This window comes from Rutilus rutilus, assembly GCF_951802725.1.
Source record: "Rutilus rutilus genome assembly, chromosome: 14".
NCBI classification, from domain to species: Eukaryota; Metazoa; Chordata; class Actinopteri; order Cypriniformes; family Leuciscidae; genus Rutilus; species Rutilus rutilus.
The window spans coordinates 25,134,092-25,152,763 of NC_140219.1; the positions used below are offsets into that span (position 1 = coordinate 25,134,092).

General features: G+C 37.8%; 1 protein-coding gene across 3 annotated transcripts in view; it reads right to left on the reverse strand.

Annotated features, from left to right (window-relative positions):
• Positions 1 to 335: 335 nt before the first annotated feature.
• Positions 336 to 18,672, reverse strand: part of gabrb2a (gamma-aminobutyric acid type A receptor subunit beta2a) — a 44,028-nt gene continuing 25,691 nt past the window's right edge. For 2 of the 3 annotated variants that reach the window (XM_084431174.1, XM_084431172.1), the window contains exons 5-10: positions 17,076 to 17,158; positions 11,140 to 11,277; positions 9,609 to 9,761; positions 3,134 to 3,378; positions 2,553 to 2,693; positions 336 to 823 (exon numbers count right to left, since the gene is read on the reverse strand). In XM_084431174.1, coding sequence (XP_084287300.1) covers positions 479 to 823; positions 2,553 to 2,693; positions 3,134 to 3,378; positions 9,609 to 9,761; positions 11,140 to 11,277; positions 17,076 to 17,158 — 1,105 coding nt within the window. In that variant the 3' untranslated portion in view covers positions 336 to 478. The remainder of the gene's footprint in view (positions 824 to 2,552; positions 2,694 to 3,133; positions 3,379 to 9,608; positions 9,762 to 11,139; positions 11,278 to 17,075; positions 17,159 to 18,672) is intronic. The other variant, XM_084431173.1, reaches the window with a different exon arrangement.

Sequence of the window (18,672 nt, forward strand, 5' to 3'; positions counted from 1 at the left end):
AAGAAAACAAACCAAAGCATGCTTTTAAAAGATATCTGATATACAGCTTAACTATAGGAAAATAGACTTTCAAGACCGACTCCGTTTGTAAAGCTTTCTTGGATGCAGTTGGCTACGAAGTAAACATATATACTAACCCAAAAAACAAATCCCTAAAATATATGCAAAGACAAGCATAAATATTTGATCCACAGAGTAATCTACATATGACAAATATAAGTGGTATATTGAAACTCTGGAACAAGCCCTGTACTGCATGTTTTTTCTCCAGTTACGCCGCCGATGTGTTTCCTCAATGTTTATGTCCAAAAAAATCGAAAGAGAGTCCATCCTGATGTTTTTTTTTTTTTACTTTGACTGTCTTTCCTTAGTCTTTCCACTATATATTTGAAATAAATCAGCAAAAGGTGTATTGTTTTATTCTCTTTTTTACTCTTCTTTGTTTTCTTTTTTGGTCCGTTCCGCTCTCCGGATCCTTTTAATGGACGTAGTAAAGCCAGTAAACTACGTTGAAGAAGGAAAAAACGGTGGGGAAGATCATTCTCGACCACTTGTCGATGGAGTTGACATCGGACAGGTCTGGGATGTTGACCTTGAGCTGGGAAGCCCGTCTCCTGAGCCTGCTTTTCTTCTGGGTGGCGTGGCGCTCCAGGGCGCTGTGGCCGTAGTTTTGCCGAGCCATGGCCGCCCGGCGGTACTGCAGGGTAGAGCTGTCGTAGGCTAGCATGGTGTTGCGCGGGTCGCCAAGACCCCTGGACAGATCGGACGGCCCCATTTCGTTCTTCATCTCTACCGTGGTCAGCCGAATGTCATCAGCGGTCATCTGTGGAGAGAAGGAACATTGTAGAATCAGGTCTAAATATCAATCACTGTCTTCCAATGGCACGTTATTGAAGTCATGCTAAGGAGCCCTTTATATGTGCAAAACCAGCATTTTTCTGAGATCTGTGGGTAAGACATTTTCAAAACTCTTGATGTAACTGGAAGCCGCCTTTACTTCCTGAACGTCTTCTTTTTTGAATCACAGACCGCAGGCTAATGCTGTTTTTCCATAAGTTGGAATGATGTACAATGATGGATATCATGAACTAGATGTTGAAAAGAAGTGGACTGTCCCTTTAAAACTATGATGAATGCAGTACAACCATAGTTGGCAAATATACTATAGAGTAAATGAATCATCAGCGATAGTTACACTGCACTCATAGTAAGCTGTGAATAAAGCTTTTCAGGCAATAATATCCAGAGTTATTTCCGAATTTCAACCATAACATGGTTAAAATTCTGTCTGCATATAAATAAGCCAAATAAATGCAAATAAAAAAAAGGCAAAAACATGAAGGCAAAAGTCTAGATCAACAGTGAGGAATCAGGTTGCAGAGATGGAGGAAAGGAAAGGCCGGGGCGGGAAGGAAAGCATTTGGTTGCTTTCACTTTCCACGATAACCATACTAAAACAATGTTTTTACGGTTACATTGTTACAAGTGTTAATTTTAAAGTGTAATTTTAGGCATTAATATATTTTAAGCTGCTCACTGATCATCAAAATTATCCGGCAAAAGCTGCCCTTGAGACGTAAACATTGCTAATGCGGTTTGCTAATTGCTAATGCTACTGTACAGAGTAACAAATGTTGCCTTTGGCTAGTGAGAATGCGATTTATTAGTATATTCTAATCATTTTGATTTCATTGAGACTGAGTAATGCCTATTCGACAGATTAAGTGTTAGTTCCCCTTTGTGCTGTTTAAAAAAATCTACCGATAACCTTGAAAATAGACTTTTCTAAATATGGTGTAACAGAAGTTTTCACTTAATTTTTTACATTTTAGACCTCATTTGCTTTGAATTATATTATATCATATACATATATCTGCAGTTTATTAACAATTGGCCACTTAGGTTTTACATTTAGATAATAATCTTGGCTATTTTAAACTTATTTTGTGCTAAAAATGACCCCAAAATCAAACTCTGCACTCTAAATTTCCAGACAGTTAAGACCCATTCACACCAAGAACGATAAATATAAAGACATCTACTATATAACGATAACTATATTACCATCCACATCAAGGGACGCTGCAGTTTTGCCATCTGTCTCTTTAAAGTCTGTTGGATTCTGATTGGATGTCTTTATCGTTCATCACTTCTGAAAGTGACTACAATTATTTATAGTTCCTGTGTGTTGTTATCGTTACATCTGTGGTGTTAACTTTCCTATTCTCATATAATGAGAATATAAACTATTATTAAAACTTAGCATTATGCTTGGTGTGAATGGGCTTTTATGCTAACAAGCGTACGCTGCTCAAAACGCCACGCTCGCCGATCAAACAGGAATGGGCGTTTGGGAAAAGGCTCGGGTGCAAACAGTAACTGAAAAAAGGGCAGGACAACGTAATGGTGGAAATGATGATGGCTACCATCATTACTCTAAAGGAATAACAGAAATAATAATCAAACAAAAAGAGCTTGGGTATGTTTACTTCTGGTTGGTTATCGATGCAGAGCCATTGCATTTTTTTGACTTCAGGTCAAATATTCAGTACCTTAAGTCTTTGATCGCCTAGTCCTAATGCTGCATCCTCCGCAAAGATCGGATCCCACATCGAGTCATACCCGTCAATTTCCCTCTGTTTCATTCTGGCATAGAGAGCATCGTCTCTCTGAACTACACTTCCCACCAACCACTGCAAGCATACAAAATCAGCACTGTTATAGAGGTCGGCCGCACTCAAGAGAGAGACACAACTCTTTCAATGAGATTAGAAGGAAAGCCCTAGAGGCTCCGCCAGCCACGAGCTCGGACGCGGCCGGCCCGGCATGAGCGAGCGTGTCTGTTGTTTACAGCTAACAAAAGTCTGCGCAGATCTCCCGGATATTTCATCACATGTTTCTGAGCGTAAAAGCCCATTAGCTTGTGGTTGGTGAACAAGCTTATGCCAGTGGAAAAAAATACAGCTATACATCCGTTGTTTTAGCAATCTCCAAAGACCACTGACCCTGAAAGGACACTGATAGAAGTCACAACATATTACCTCAGAGAACTGACCACCTACTGACCAGAGGCCTTTTTTCAACAAACCCTAATGATGCACGGCGTGTGTGTGTGCGGTCAGCTCGGCAGTACCTTGTTGGGGTCGTTTCTGAGTTTCTCATTGTTGGCCGTGGCGGCTTTTTCCGCCGCCTTCTTCTGCCGCTGAGGGCCTCTCCCGAAGAAGATATAATTGACGAAGGCGTACTCCAGCAGCGCCAGGAACACAAAGACAAAGCAGCCCATCAGGTACATGTCTATGGCTTTCACATAGGGAATCTTGGGAAGGGTCTCTCGCAAGTGAGTATTAATGGTGGTCATGGTCAGCACGGTGGTGATACCTGGAGTTCAAAGAAAGTGTTCAAGGGTAATTAAGCACAGTACTGTGAAGCTCAAGTCAATTGCAGCTTTATATAACAAGAGACGTAATTATCCAGCAAGTACTGAGTAGGAGCTGCCAACTAAGCAATTACAGAGGTTATTCATGTGTCATCTTCAAACTTGAAACCATTATGCAAACTTTGACGACAATAAACTTGAACACAATGCGCTAATGCAAATGCAAACTGAAATGATGTGCTGCAAGCTACAGCACTCCCAGAGAGAAGCATTAAGATAGATACTTAGGCCCTGTTTACACCTGGCATTAAGATTCGTTTTGGTCGATCGGATCACAAGTAGGCGGTGTAAACGGGGTCTAAAACGTTTTGAGCTTGTCCACTTTCAAGCACTTTCAGAGGTAGTTGAAAACGCATTAGACCGGCTTGCTTTCGTAGGGTAAACGCTCATGTGGTCGAATGTGTTCGAACAGCCACAAAAGGCCGCCTACTTTACGACTACTGACCTTCTGCGCAAACATTACAGGAAGCGCGCTAGCCAGACGGGATTTAAACTGTGTGTCGCCTGAAGACCCAGATGTTTGAAGATGAAAAACTTGATTCCTGCATTCCTGATTTCTAACGCACACTCACAGCGTTCGGCTTGGTCTTGTAGCTGTCAAAGAAACAAGAAGCAAGGCTGATGTTCTCCATATGTTTTTCTGTCGCCTCCGGGCGCGTTCATATGTAAATTGCATGAGCTTATTTCGTCCGTCAGATCGAAAGATCTGAAAAAGCCCATACGTTTACCTTCTCCTCGAAGAAATCAGGACAGAAGTGGTTGAAAGTGGACAAAAGATGTGGATTAAACGTAATGTGTCCACCTCTTCTACTTGTGATCCGATCGAACAAAACACATCTTAACACCAGGTGTGAACAGGGCACTAGAGATGTGTTCAGGGGCACTATATTCACATCCTACACAGGGTTATGGATTTCAACAAAGGATGATTTCAGGTAGCACTCATGTGGTACGAACATTGCGGGACGAGTTACATGACGAAGATTAATACTTGGGTTTAGGGGTTTGTTCGATCCTGTTTAAATTTCGGCACGCAATGTTTCGCCACATCAGTGATTCCTCAAATCATGTGACTTAAGATATTCACCTGATAGATTCTTTGAAGAATAGAAAGTTAAAATAAACAGCATTTTTTTGTAAGATTATAAATATTTTGCTGTTAATTTAATGCATCCCTGCTGAATAAAAGGCCTCCTTTATTTAAAAAAAATATATTACTGTCCCCAAACCTTAGATAACGGTAGGGCATCTAGAGACCAGAATAGACCAGAGATTTGAGACTGGGCTCTTTTGACTTGAGCAAGTAAGCAGCTGCCTAGCAACCACTCAGAACACCCTAGCAACAAGCTAAAACAGTCTAGCAAATACCCAGAACACAGCAATGCAAAAAACCACCTAGACCCCCATCATGGTGGTGACTTTTGCACAGGCAAGCACCAATGACATTTTCTTAAGAAAATGTCAAAATCTTGTTATATGATGGATTTCCACCTCTAAGCTCACCTCTAACCATGTGCCAAATTAGTCAAAAACAATTCATCAGCATTTTCCCCATATTCCCAAATGTTTAATTTGTTCGGCATCATCTCTGGTTTCACACATTAAGCTTTAGCACACGTTCACTGAAGAAAGCTCAAGCAATTCATTTCGAAAAGAGAGAGAGAAGGAAGGAGATAGAGAAAGAGCTGTCAAGTCTGTAATAGAGATGCTGTATTTCTGTTTAAACAATACAGCAGGGTTGAGACATGTGTTTCCTTGTCACATGCCCCTCACTGCAGACAGATTAATTCTGACAAGTTCACCCAAACACAAAAGGCCCGGCCTTCCTATCATCAGTGATCTATTCTCCCCGTCCCCCCCCCCCCCAGTATCAACATCAGAAGAAGCCATTTTGTCATAATGGCAGGAACATGGCCCTGGACATAAAACACGTCAGTAAAGACCGACCGGAGGAAAGTTTGTCAGCTTAATCAGCAGTAATACATCAGCGCAGATCGGGAGAGGCTACAGAGCGCTTCTAATAGAGTTTGGAGCGGGAGGGAGGGGAGCACTGGCAGCGCAGCATCTTCATTGGAGTGAGGCAGATTTAAGACCCACTTGAGTCCAAGCATCATACAATTTCATTTGCAATTTGAGCTTCCTCTTTTGGAGCACAGGCAGGTACTGCACGAAGGAAAGCGCAACCGCAGTGTCTCACTAGTTTGGAGATGGAAATTAAAAAAGATCTTGGTAATCTCATTTGTCTCCTCTCGAGCTTCTGAAGAGATAATGTCTCAAACTGTCATCAGATTTGCAGGTCTATCAAAGATCTGTGTCTATCGATATGCATTCAAACATTTTTCTCTACATTCTTCTCAACAAATATTGAGTTGATACTTAAAAGAAACAAAAGGACCCCAGTAGGTCTAGGTCTCTTGAGCAATGAAAGAACAACCTCTGAGCAATTCTCGTCCTGGGAACATTTGTATTAAGGTCACCTTGATTTTGCCAAGACATGTTTCTGTATCAGTATCTTTGTCGATCCTGGAACAACATTCTTGCCAACATGGAACGCCTGATGCACAGTAAACTGGAAAAACACTTTCACGAAAAGTCAGAAGTGTAAATCTGATTGGCAAACTTCTACCTGATCCCCGGGAGCCTGGTGTGTGGCGGCGTGTAATGGTTTGCCAGGAAACAAATCAGCGCTCACTAAGTAAGTGTATTTTTAGTGCGTGTTCACACTTGACATGTTTGGTTCAATTAAAGCCTGGTGCGATTGCTCTGTTAGTGCTCTGTCAATTTAAATAGGTGTGAATGCTGCCATCTGAATCCTGGTGCGCACCAAACCTGAAAAGATGAGTCTCTGTCCACTTCCAAGCGAACTCTGGTGTGGTTCGAATGATATATGAACACAACACGGACCAAAGACATGGAAACAAACCAAAAGCTGGACATGATGTCGCAAGATACGACCCTAAAAAGGACAGAATACTCAAGCATGCCTGTTTTTTCTCCTCATAGTCGTTATATTGCCCATCACAGTTCAGTACAGGCATCATAACCGCGTCTCCTCAGCAGATCTTAGAAGCTCTTCACGAGTTCTCAGCTGGTCAAAACACGATGCAACATACAACGAGCACATTTATCCCAGCACTCAGCATTGGTTTGGATGCCTTTAGGTTCGGTATCTTTAGGTTTGGTGTTAAAATGCCAATGTGAACACTAAGCGTACCAGGACTAAATGGGTTTTTTTTTGGTCCGGACCAAACAAATTAAGTGAACTACAAGTGTGAACACACCCTTAATCACCTAAATAACTTGTAGACACTAAAATGTGTAAAGATGTGCTTCAAACATACGTGGACCGGGTCCAGGAGCGTCTGATGGCTTTTAACGAAGTGAACGCCATTGAAATAATCAGTGCTTATTTGTTTTAGGTGCATTAAAACAAAACAAAATCACAGACATCTCCAACTAATTTCTCGTGTTTTTTTTTTTTTTTTGAGAATTGAGAATGTTGCACCATTATTTCCTTTTAAGCCACCATGATATCAAAATTATTTATGTATGGAATATTGCAGTATTTATTATGGATGATTTATCTGAGCACATCATGTTTTTAAAATTCATGTGCCTCGTAATCTCTACCTTTCACTCCCTCTTGAAGCAATATCTCTTCTCTGATGATGTGTTTACTGGCGCGAGGGCGGGACAACCTGTCACTCACATCAGATCCACCAATAGCAAACCACAACCATCCAATCAATTTCCCCATGGGCAAAATCAAGTCCCGCTCGTTCGAGAAGCTGTTTCACTCGAATATAAGTCACAATAGGGAAGATAGGACACAAACCTATTTAATGACGACTGTAATTTTGATGCCAATCTTTAAGTAATGATGTATGGTTACACTCTATTGTTATTGAAGTGACCTTTAACCACACCTAAACATGATGTTGAACAAATGAACAGTTATTGGTCGCTTTACAGACAACCTCTTCCTAAGTAGGAACTCTTTCCCCGCCATTGATGGAATTTTCCATCATTTATAAGTCAATGCTTCTCCATCATACAAAAAAGTTATACGGTTGGGTCATTGACGAATAAGGTTTTTAAAAGTGTAAAAAAATAGAATGGAGAGATAACTATATTTGAAACCATTTTTTAGTTTACCTAGGTGTTAACAATAAGATTTTGTGGTTTGTACAATCAATTAACACTGTTTTTTGTCATTTTTTACAAGATGGAAAAAATTTGTCACCAAAAAAGTCATTCGGTTTAACCACTGATTTGAAAGTTAAAAACTGATTTGACATTGATGTTGAGATAGTATATAGTGTGTACCACAGAAGAAATTATCACTGATCTCATAAATGTAATCATTTATTGGACTACTCTAAACACTCCAACATATTCAAGTAAAACATTGCACAGGGAAAGGAGAAAAGGAGAAATGTAAAAAAAAGAGCCTTATCTGCTTTATATTTGTATTATTGTAGTTCCTTTAGTTATTAAAAACAATATTATTCCATTTAAATATTTACTATATCGGTTTTACCGAATGACCTTTTGACACTTCAAAATCTTTAAAATACCTTTATATGTAGTAAAATATAATTAAAACCTTTTGGATTCAGTAAAAGAGATCAAGTTGTACTACCTTACATACTTTGGATGTTATATATTTGTTTTTTTTATTATTATTAAGGCCTTTGGACAAAAAAATGACCCGTCACGTCATTGACCCGGTTATACAATAGGAAGCGCTAATCGCATCTTCTGTAAGAGTAGAAAATCTCCAGATCAAAAAGGTGCAGAAACCAGCGATAAAAGTACTGTTGTCTTAGAAGAAAACATAATTTTCTTAGCTTTTGGAGATTTTTTTTTGCTGAAACACCCACATTCAAGTAAAAAACAATCCATGAAGTTAAAATAAAACAGGGTTTTTTGTTTTAAATCAGAGGCTCTGTTCTTTCTTTTGATATACATGTTCAGATATTCATACAAAAAAAAATCTCAGGGGGCCATGAAACCTTTATTAAAATGATAAAAAAAAGCTGGCGGGGAAAGAGTTAAGTGGGCGGTCCTTGGCCAACTGAAGCGACTATAGAGCCGTCAGTTAAAAATCTGGCTACAAACTATTAAACTAGCTTGACGTCACACAAATATGACGCCACTCTGGAGTATGTAGAAAGTAATGACATTTGAGCAAATGCAAAGAATCAGTGAGTCAAAGCTCCAACATTATAAGATGTAACCTATTTAGCAAGTGTTTGAAAAGAAAGATGTGCAGGAAATCTCACACCTGCAAAATGAATGCGTATCATCACTTATTCTCTACTGGTTTTTTGTTTCCCTGTACGTCATCTTTTGAGTGGGGAGTAAATGGAACACCTCTGGAAATCTGAGACATCATCAAGTAGGAATATCCCACATTTGACTACAAATGGAACCTAAAATCAGATTTGTTAATAGAGTGCTGCAAGCATGACTCCTAAATCCCAGAAACGAGTTAGCATTTTAGCACTTCCGATTCCATCGTCCCGAAGTCAATGGGTTTTTTAATGGGTTGTTAGTTAAATGCCTGAAATAAAGCCGCTTTTACAGCCTCATTATGTTTATAATCACACTCTGACAAACTATTACACTTTAAACTTTCATGGAAAATGTTTTTAAATAAAGACTGAAAGAGTTGTCTGAAAGCCATCAGACTGTGATGTAGTTCATTTATATATGTTTAGCTTCAAAATTCAAAATGCTAATTTTTGAAGATTATCATGATTAACTAAATGTGAAAGAATCATAGACTTTTGTTAGTCACAGAGCTTATTTTCTGCAATAATCCAATCCAATTGGTTTTTAGTTGAGGGAACCAGGGTGACAAAAAAAAACACAAAAAAAACATCATCACTGCAGCACTCAATAGGAATGTTGTTCCAGAACCAACAAGGATGTTGAAACAGAAACAAGTCTTGGCGAAATCACAGTCACTGATGTATTACTCAACTGCAATGAGAGGCTGTAAAACAAGTACCAGAAATCCTAAGAACCACCATAGCCCTGAGCATAGAGAATAAAGATATAGTACAGAGTGGTCACCATGAGCCCAGCAAACATCTCCAGCAACTCAACTCGCATATAGAGGGTATGCAGTTAGTCAACACACACATCACTTGATCAGATGTCCCACCTAAAGCCACACGGGCAGCAGAAGCATCGTAGTTGATCCAGAAGGATACCCAGGACAGGATGGTGATTAGGATTGAGGGCATGTAGGTCTGCAGGATGAAGTAACCAATGTTCCTCTTGAGTTTGAAACTCAGAGACAGGCGTGGATAAGAACCTGGTCCAAAAAAAACAGAGAGAAGGACAGTTTCACTCATGCTCTATAGTCAAATCTAGAGGTGCTGAGAGATTTTGGAAATTGCAATAATCGTACACTACCATTCAAAAGTTTGGTATCTATAAAGACATCTCTTATCTTCACCAAGGCTGCATTTATTTGATCATAAATACAGCAATTTTGTTCCAGTAACAACAATATTGTGGAATATTATTACAATTTTAAATAATTGGTTTCTATTGTAATATATTGTAAAAAATCATGCGGTTTTTCAGCATCACGTGATCCTTCAGAAATCATGATGATTTGCTGCTCAAGAAACATTTCTTATTATTATCAATGTTAAAAAAACGTATTTCTGCTGCTTATTTTTACTGTGCAAACCTGGATCATTTTTTGGGGATTATTTGATGAATAGAAAGCATTTTTCTTTAAAAGAGAAATGTTTTACTGTCACTTTTGATCTATTTAATGCGTCCTTGCTGAATAAAACAAATAATAATAATTTGTTCTGACCCAAAACTTTTTAACAGCGATGTCAATAAACAGATTATCAATAACCTGTTTTTTAACATCAGCCTTTTTCTTGCTCTTTGCAGACTGCTGATAGCTTTAATTTGATAAATCAATGCATTGGTCTATCTCTAGTAAACAAACAGGCCACCACAAATATATATTAGGTGGCAGAACAGGTCACAGTAATAAGCGCAGTGTCTGAGAATGTGGGTAGAGTCAGACAGCCAGACTGCATGACTTTATCTGTTCCTGAAAGGCAGACCAGTGATGATAATAAGACTGGAGAAAAACACAAATTATGTGCACTTACTCACATGCTTACTCATCGCATACATCGCTTCAAGGTTTAGCAAAAGGACACTGTAACTATATATACGCATGCAATAACATCTGCACCACAGCATTTCAGTTTGTAATAATTTCATGGTTAAAGTGTAGGGGATCATACCAGGACAGGGAGGTATCCCAGTATATTGGCCTTCTGCACGTGAAGGCTTTGAATGTGGCTTATAAACAATTGAAAGAACTCAGAGTGAGACCTATCCATTTTATAATATTGGTTTTACTTTTGTCTTTAACTCGAGTCTTGAATATTCACATCTTTTGGTTTGTGTCCTTCAAGGTTCAAATGAAAAATAAATGAAATGAGATGAAATACCTTTCATACCTTTCATTTGTAAATATATCATTTGCAGTCAAGTTAACTGTCATGTGTGTACCGTTCTCGTAATGAAACTGCTCATTCTGTGATATAATATTCTGGTCATACCGCCCACCCCTACAGTAGATCAAACATTACTTTTGAACAGATCTGACTCGTGCTCCCAACTGTACAACACACAGAAAAGAGAATAAATTCAACCTGTAGAGAAAACCACGTTCTTCGAGATGAGTTTGTAGTCCACGATGGAGAACTGAGGCAGTTCTATCCTCTCCACCCCCGTAACGGCTCCGTTTCCCCCTCGCCAGTAAAACTCGATATCGTCCGTAGTGTAGCCATCTGGAGGATCCCAAACACATGTGTGTTAAAACAAACCTTACATCTCCATACATATGAGGAACAGCAGCAGGAAATGAGCTCTGGATAAAGACTGTATTACTTCCTTCTGCAACCAAGCTTTTTACGACTTTAAAACAAATACAGAACAAAACAGGGATTTTTCTTTTTCTTTTTTTTTTATCACATTTTCGTCCAGTTAAAGGAGGTGGTGATCCTGCTTTGTTGAACATCATCCTCAGGAAGTCTATTTAAATTGTTTTCTATTAATTTACATTAATAAATTATTTTCAAACCTTTTTTTCCAACCAATATTTAGGGCATGACTAAAAACATACTTATCTTAATTTAGCCTACATTTACAACCCTGTTACCCTTATTTGCATAGTTATTAAGTAGTCACTTAACTAGTTGAGAACAAAAGATTGTTTTTTAAATACTGATAAATTATGCAATCAACAAGAAAATGGAATGAGGTTGTTTATGTGTGGAAAACATCCATAGTATGTTATTTTTGCCACAATTCATTTAAAAATGTTACCACCGTTTTTTGAAATAGGGCTTATTCACCTTCTTTCCTACATTTAGATAGGTGGGCAAATGCATTTTTGTCTCAGTGCATGCATTGTTTTAGTTTGACAGGGTCAGCGCTAGCTTAGCTTAGCATAATGAATGGAATCCTTTGTTGCCAGCTAGCATGTCCTGAGTAAAAGTGATATAAAAAAAATAAAAAAACACCTAATTACTTCTTGTGGCCTGCGTATTCACAACGAGTACAAATAGTTAACACTAGGTGATTTCCTAGGCAGATATTGACTTATATATTAAGGACTCTATTAGGGGGAAGCACAGGCGAAGCACTGCTACTTGGGCGTGATATCTCTGAGCCCAAGTAGCAGTGCTTCGCCTGTGCTTCCCCCTAATATAGTCCCATGTCAATATCTGCATAGGAAATCGCCTAGTGTTAATCTGCATCGCTATTTGTACTCGTTGTGAATACGCAGGCCACAAGAAGTAATTAGGTGGGTTTTTTTTTTTTTATATATATATTACTTTTACTCAGGACATGCTAGCTGGCAACAAAGGATTCCATTCATTATGCTAAGCTAAGATAGCGCCGACCCTGTCAAACTAAAACAATGCATGCACTGAGACAAAAATGCATTTGCCCACCTATCTAAATGTAGGAAAGAAGGTGAATAAGCCCTATTTCAAAAAACGGTGGAGTGTTCCTTTAATATATTGTCAAACTGACGACGTTGTACGTTGCTTTAACAGTTTAACCAAGAAGGTTAACCTCTGGTGGGACAAACCAAAATTTAAAGGGGAAAACAAGTTTTTTGATGGTTTATTATATAGATGATTAATCGTTTTAACTGTGTTGAAGTCTGTCATGAGCAAAAAATATAGGCTACATAAAAAAAATTAAACTTAAAATTCCTTTAATTGTATTATTCTCTTATTTCAACATTAATTTCAATTCAAAATGCTTTGGGCCATGTGGCCAATTTCACACTCTTAAATTCTACCAACAAATTGAAGAGATCCAATAGTCCTCGCAACCAAAAACATGGTATCTGTGTTTTTAATACTCAAAAGTGCACCATATTTATGGAAAGTGGCGTATAAATATTGACGGTGACATTTCGATTTCAAAACAAGTAATCATTAAATTATGTAAGGGGACAGCTGGTTATGAAACAGACGCGAATGCACATCCGTGAAGGAATTTGTGTGTTTGCTTGTTCTCCGTCCTCGCTAAGGTTCCTTCTCCGTCTGTACCAGTTTGTCTGCGTGCAACTTATAATGAGAACCAGTGACCTATTTAGTGTATTGAATAATTAAAGATGAGCTTCAGATTTCTTCATATTCAAGGGAGTTATCTCTGCATGACTTAGCAACCAGGTACAGACTTAAAAAGGCCAACAAAGCTGCAGGCCTTATAAAGCATTAATGAACTACTCAGCGACAAAGATAACAAATACAGCTTTTTCCATTCGGTTTAATGGGCCAGAGAGCATGAGATGTAAATACGACAAGAGCTTCAGCCATGTGACAATCATAAGATATGTCTTCTTAGCGTGAGAGCATTTGGAGACCATAACCACGTAAGGTTGAGTCGTGTTCACCCCGCAGTCTGAAAAGGCTTTTAAACGGCGAGCAGACGAAAAGCGAGAAAGCGCGCGAGAGAGAGAGAGAGAGAGAGAGAGAGAGAGAGCCGAGGACTCTAGAGGAAACCGCTGCTGGACTGGGAAGGACTGGTGTTTCACTTTCCATTAAAACTATTATCTCTGTGCCACCGCATCTGATTCTGTCAATTGACTGGCTGATTACCGTCAATAGATCACATCACTTTACTCTGCTCTGAGGGGTTACTGCTACTGCTCCGTTATTCCCTCAGGGCCTCGAAAGAAAAAGGACGAGAACAAGGCGAGCTGGAATCCACATCAGAGGTGACTGACTCGAGTGGAGAGCTGCTACTTTGCTATGCTTTAAAATCTGTTTCTGAATCGCGGCCATTAAAAATGTATCAAGAATCAAGATTATCAGGGAAAAGTAGGCTTAAGCTTGTGTCTCATTAGCCTGCATGAAATAGCACAGGCTGACACAAAACATTTCTCTTCCAGGATGTTACATCCCAGCCCTCTGCTTTCTGACACCGAGCACAGATATGCAGATGAAATTTATGAGGAAAAACACGCGATTGTGCGTGCAAGTGTGTGCATGCGAAAGGGCTGAGACGCTGGAAGAGAGAGATCGATGAGAAACGAGAGTGTGGGAGAGAAAATGAAAGACAAGCAGGGTTGTGCGCCATGCGGAATTGAATCGAGAATGCCAAGTTTATGCAAGCTGAATTAGATTAGACAAAAACAGGATGCAGTATTATATATATATATATATATATATATATATATATATATATATATATATATATATATATATATATATATATACATATATACACACACACACTCAAACCAATTCATTTTTTATATTTGTTTTACTAGTGGGTGCAGGACACTACAGTTCATTTATGCAAGTTAGGATAGCAAGATGTCTGAAAAAAATTTGGTTTGACTAATATATATATATAATATATTATTCAATTGTCTCATTGGCTGCAGGATCAGCAGAGGCCAAATCAACTTGTGCCATGTGGTAGTGATGTGATTGCTTGGAAACTAGAATTTCATGACTGAACTTGATATTACACACACACACACACACACACACACACACACACGGAATGGTCTTTTATACTGTACAAACTGTATATTCTATCCCCTTACACCAACCCTACCCCTAAACATATCCATCACAGAAAACTTTCTGCATTTTTACATTTTTAAAAAAACTTTATTTCAGATTTCAGATCGGACATCCCTAAAGGGAAGTTTTTGGGTATTTTGTCCAGTTTTGGTCACTTCTGTGTACAAATTTGTCCTCAAAAAGTAGGTACACACAAACACACACACACACACACACACACACATATATATGTTTGTATGTGTATTTGATAATTGTATTAATCGCATTAACCGTGTTGAAGTTAGTTATGACCAAGAAATATATTTTACATATAAAAAATAAATATGCATATTTAGCATATTACATATACTACACATTAAATGCATATTCCTTTGACTGTTTTCCACTCTCACTTCAATTCAACATGCTTTGGGCCGTGCTCAATTCAATTCAAATGTACACTCATGGAATAAAAGTGAGCCGATTCTTAAATGAAAAAAAACGCCCTGAAGAGAAGAGGATGGAATGAGTTAAAGAAGTGGGAAAAGAGACAGGAATGGAGGGATAGAGCGAGAGAAAGAGGGAGAAACAGAATACTGCGCAATATGTTAGTAGCTGAAGGAAGCCAGGCCTGACCCTCACTGTTTTTGTGCTGCTTAACGCTTCTGGCAACTTAATGATCAAACGGAGTCAGCCTGTGCCTGAGCATCACATCACAGCGCTGTAATCCATGACTCCAGGGACGCAGATAACACACTGAGAAGACCTCTCATTCTTCTCCTATGTCTCGCACTTTTTATTACAAGAAAAATTGCGTTACACACAATTACAGGCAATAATGACAAAATAGAAAGCCCATTCATCTTGATAAAGAGGGAGATGATTAGCTTTTGTTATGGCTGTAAATGCATAATTTACCATTGCTGTCATGGCACAGCTGAACAACCACATCATCTGTGTTTAAAGTTCCTGGCATCAGATGGGTCTGGCTGAGAGATAACCGATTAGCGGTTGAACCTATGTTTTTAACATACTTTTCTATTTGGTCAGTTGTGTTATAGGGTTTACAGATCAATGGCAGCACTTCTATAGTACAGAACCCGACAACACTATTAAACCACTGTGCGTTCGACAAGAAACAACAGTGTAAACAGGTAAAGTGACTTACTTAATGCATTGCCTACATAAATTATTCAGCTGTTTACCTAATAGCCAATCACTCTCAAGAGCGTAGCATTTTAAGCTTAAAGGGATAGTTTCACCCAAAAATGAAAATTAGCCCATGATTTACTCACCCTCAAGTCATCCTAGGTGTATATGACATACTTCTTTCAGACGAATACAATCAAATTTATATAAAAAAAAATCTCCTGGCAGTGAATGGCCGTTTCTGTTTTGAAAGTCCATAAAAGTGCATCTATCCATCATAAAAGTCCACACTAACGCATCGCTTCACTTCAGAAGGCCTTTATGAACCCCCGGAGCCGTGTGGAGCACTTTTATGATGGATAGATGCACTTTTATGATGGATAGATGCACTTTTATGCACTTTTATGATGGATAGATGCACTTTTATGATGGATAGATGCACTTTTATGATGGATAGATGCACTTTTATGCACTTTTATGATGGATAGATGCACTTTTATGATGGATAGATGCACTTTTATGGACTTCAAAACAGAAACGCCATTTACTGACATTATAAATCTTGGAAGAGCCAGGACATATTTTAATATAACTCAGATTGTATTCGTCTGAAATAAGTATGTCATATAGGATGTAAATCATGGGCTAATTTTCATTTTTGGGTGAACTATTCTTTTAATGTTACATAGTAGTTACAGTGTTGCATAAATATGAAATTACATTTGTGAATATATTATTATTATCAATATATAATAATAATAATAATAAAAATAATACCATTATATTTATGGCATAAACACAAATTATTAATAAAAAAATTATAATAATATAATATAATATCATATCATATAATATATAGGTATGATAATATAATTATAATTATATATATATATATATATATATATATATATATATATATGTGTTATACAATATATTATTATTATTACATATTTTATTGTTTTTAATATTTTTTCATTATTATGTGAAAAATTATTTTTTCATTATTATGTGAAAAATTATTTTTCATTATTATAATAAAAAAAATTAAAATATATATAAATAAAATAAAATAAAATAAAATAGTTCAACATGAACATAAATGCTAGAAAAATCCTGAAAACAATATCAGTTGACCTCTAGTCATGGCATAAATACAAATTATTAACAAAAAAACAACAACAAACTACTTCATAATAATACAACAGTTTATACATTATTACTATTATAAACAATAATATTACAATGACATATTTTCTTGTTTTTAATCATATTTCAGAATATTGTTTTTAAAACCACTATCGGTTGACCTCTAGTCAGGGTGATGATGAAAAACAGATGCATCGATCTGGTACAGTGAGAGGATCTGAGCTGGGTCAAGAAGGATAAAAAGGTGCAACACTCACAGCTCTCGATCTCCAACGTGCAGTTCTGCTCATCCAGCGGGTATCGCCTCAGGTCCATCATACAGGCAGCGGTGGTGGTGATCCTGAATGCAAAGCAGAGACAAGGGACTGTGGGGATTACTGACGCTTCTCAAGGACAACCGAGACAAGGCAGGGCTAGAGCAACCCTCCATCTATATAATCAGACCAGTCTCACATCTAAAGCTCAGTGTGACATGGAAAAGACTGGTGGGCCACAGCCTACAAATGGGTTTGGAATCGGATGCTGTCGAGAAAAACTGTTTTGCTATTCTGTTATTCAATAAAATAAAAGGTTTAATGAGCAAGTATGGGACAGGTTTTGATGTTCACTTCAGAATGCCATAATCTGGGGTGGACAAAGTCCTCATTACCTGAAGTCTTTTGAGGCTGACCCAACTGCTGAAAGCATTTTCACAGGAAATTAAAAAGAGGTCTGCAAACTAAAATTTAATAGATGTCCCTGAACTTCATGTGGGTTGTTAAAACTTAATCTGGAGAACTGCTTATCGTTAATAATTTAGCTCACAATTCAATTCGAGAGCCTTTTACATGAATTCCGCAATGGACGGGAGTGCAACTTTGTTTTCGAGTTTTTTAGGGCGGCTTTTTTCTTTTTGGCAGAGAAATGTGAAAGTATTCACCCAAATTGATTAGGAAATGACATTTAGAAAAGCAAGAACAAAATCCATTTAAGGTCGGCGTGAAACAGAAGCTGCGATAGTCTTTTCTTCCCTATTGTGATGAATATACGAGTTAAACGGTTTCTGGAAATAGGGAAAAATGTAGGGTGGTACTTGATTTGGTCCTGGGGAATAGTTTGGATCGTAGGAAGTTGGGCGTTCTGAATGATCTGAATCCGAATGCCAGTTTGCAGTCAGTTGAGGAGGATATTTAGTCCCACCCTCCGCCGAGACACGCATAATGAGGAGAAGAGAAGCCGTTTGGAGCATGAATTTTAAAATAATGATGTGCATAGATAAATCATTTATAATAAGCACTGCAACATTCTGTAAAAAAAAAAAAGAAGAAGAATTGTCCAATTTGATTTCATGGTGACTTTAACATGTCACAATAATTTTACACTTCTACTTGATTTTGTGACATTTTAGAGTTTCAAAGTTAAGTAATTAATTTAAAAAATAATTAGAATATTTTAATGAGTAGACCTCTATTTGTGGCTTACAAAACACCTAAGGTGTGAGACTTTTGTGTATCATTGTATATTTGGGGTGTGAATTGTATTTTCGTTTGTTCCTTTAATTGAAGTCGTGGTGATTATTATCTGTTCTCAAATGCGCTTGCATTTTGTATGTTTTTTTTTTTTGGAAGGTTAATTTTAACCATTCAAATATTTTAATGATTTATACTTTTCTAGTTAATATTGCAACGCACAATCATCCAACTGATCATATGACTGAATCAGGTGTGCGAGGCGCTATATATTTTGTGAATTTTTGTGGATTGCAATTTTTAAATCATCCAGTCAGCATTGTCAGCATGTAGTGAAAACAAGCCTCATCTCTTTCTTTGTTCACAACTCTACGGTCATAAATCAGCATGCTAAAAACATCAACAC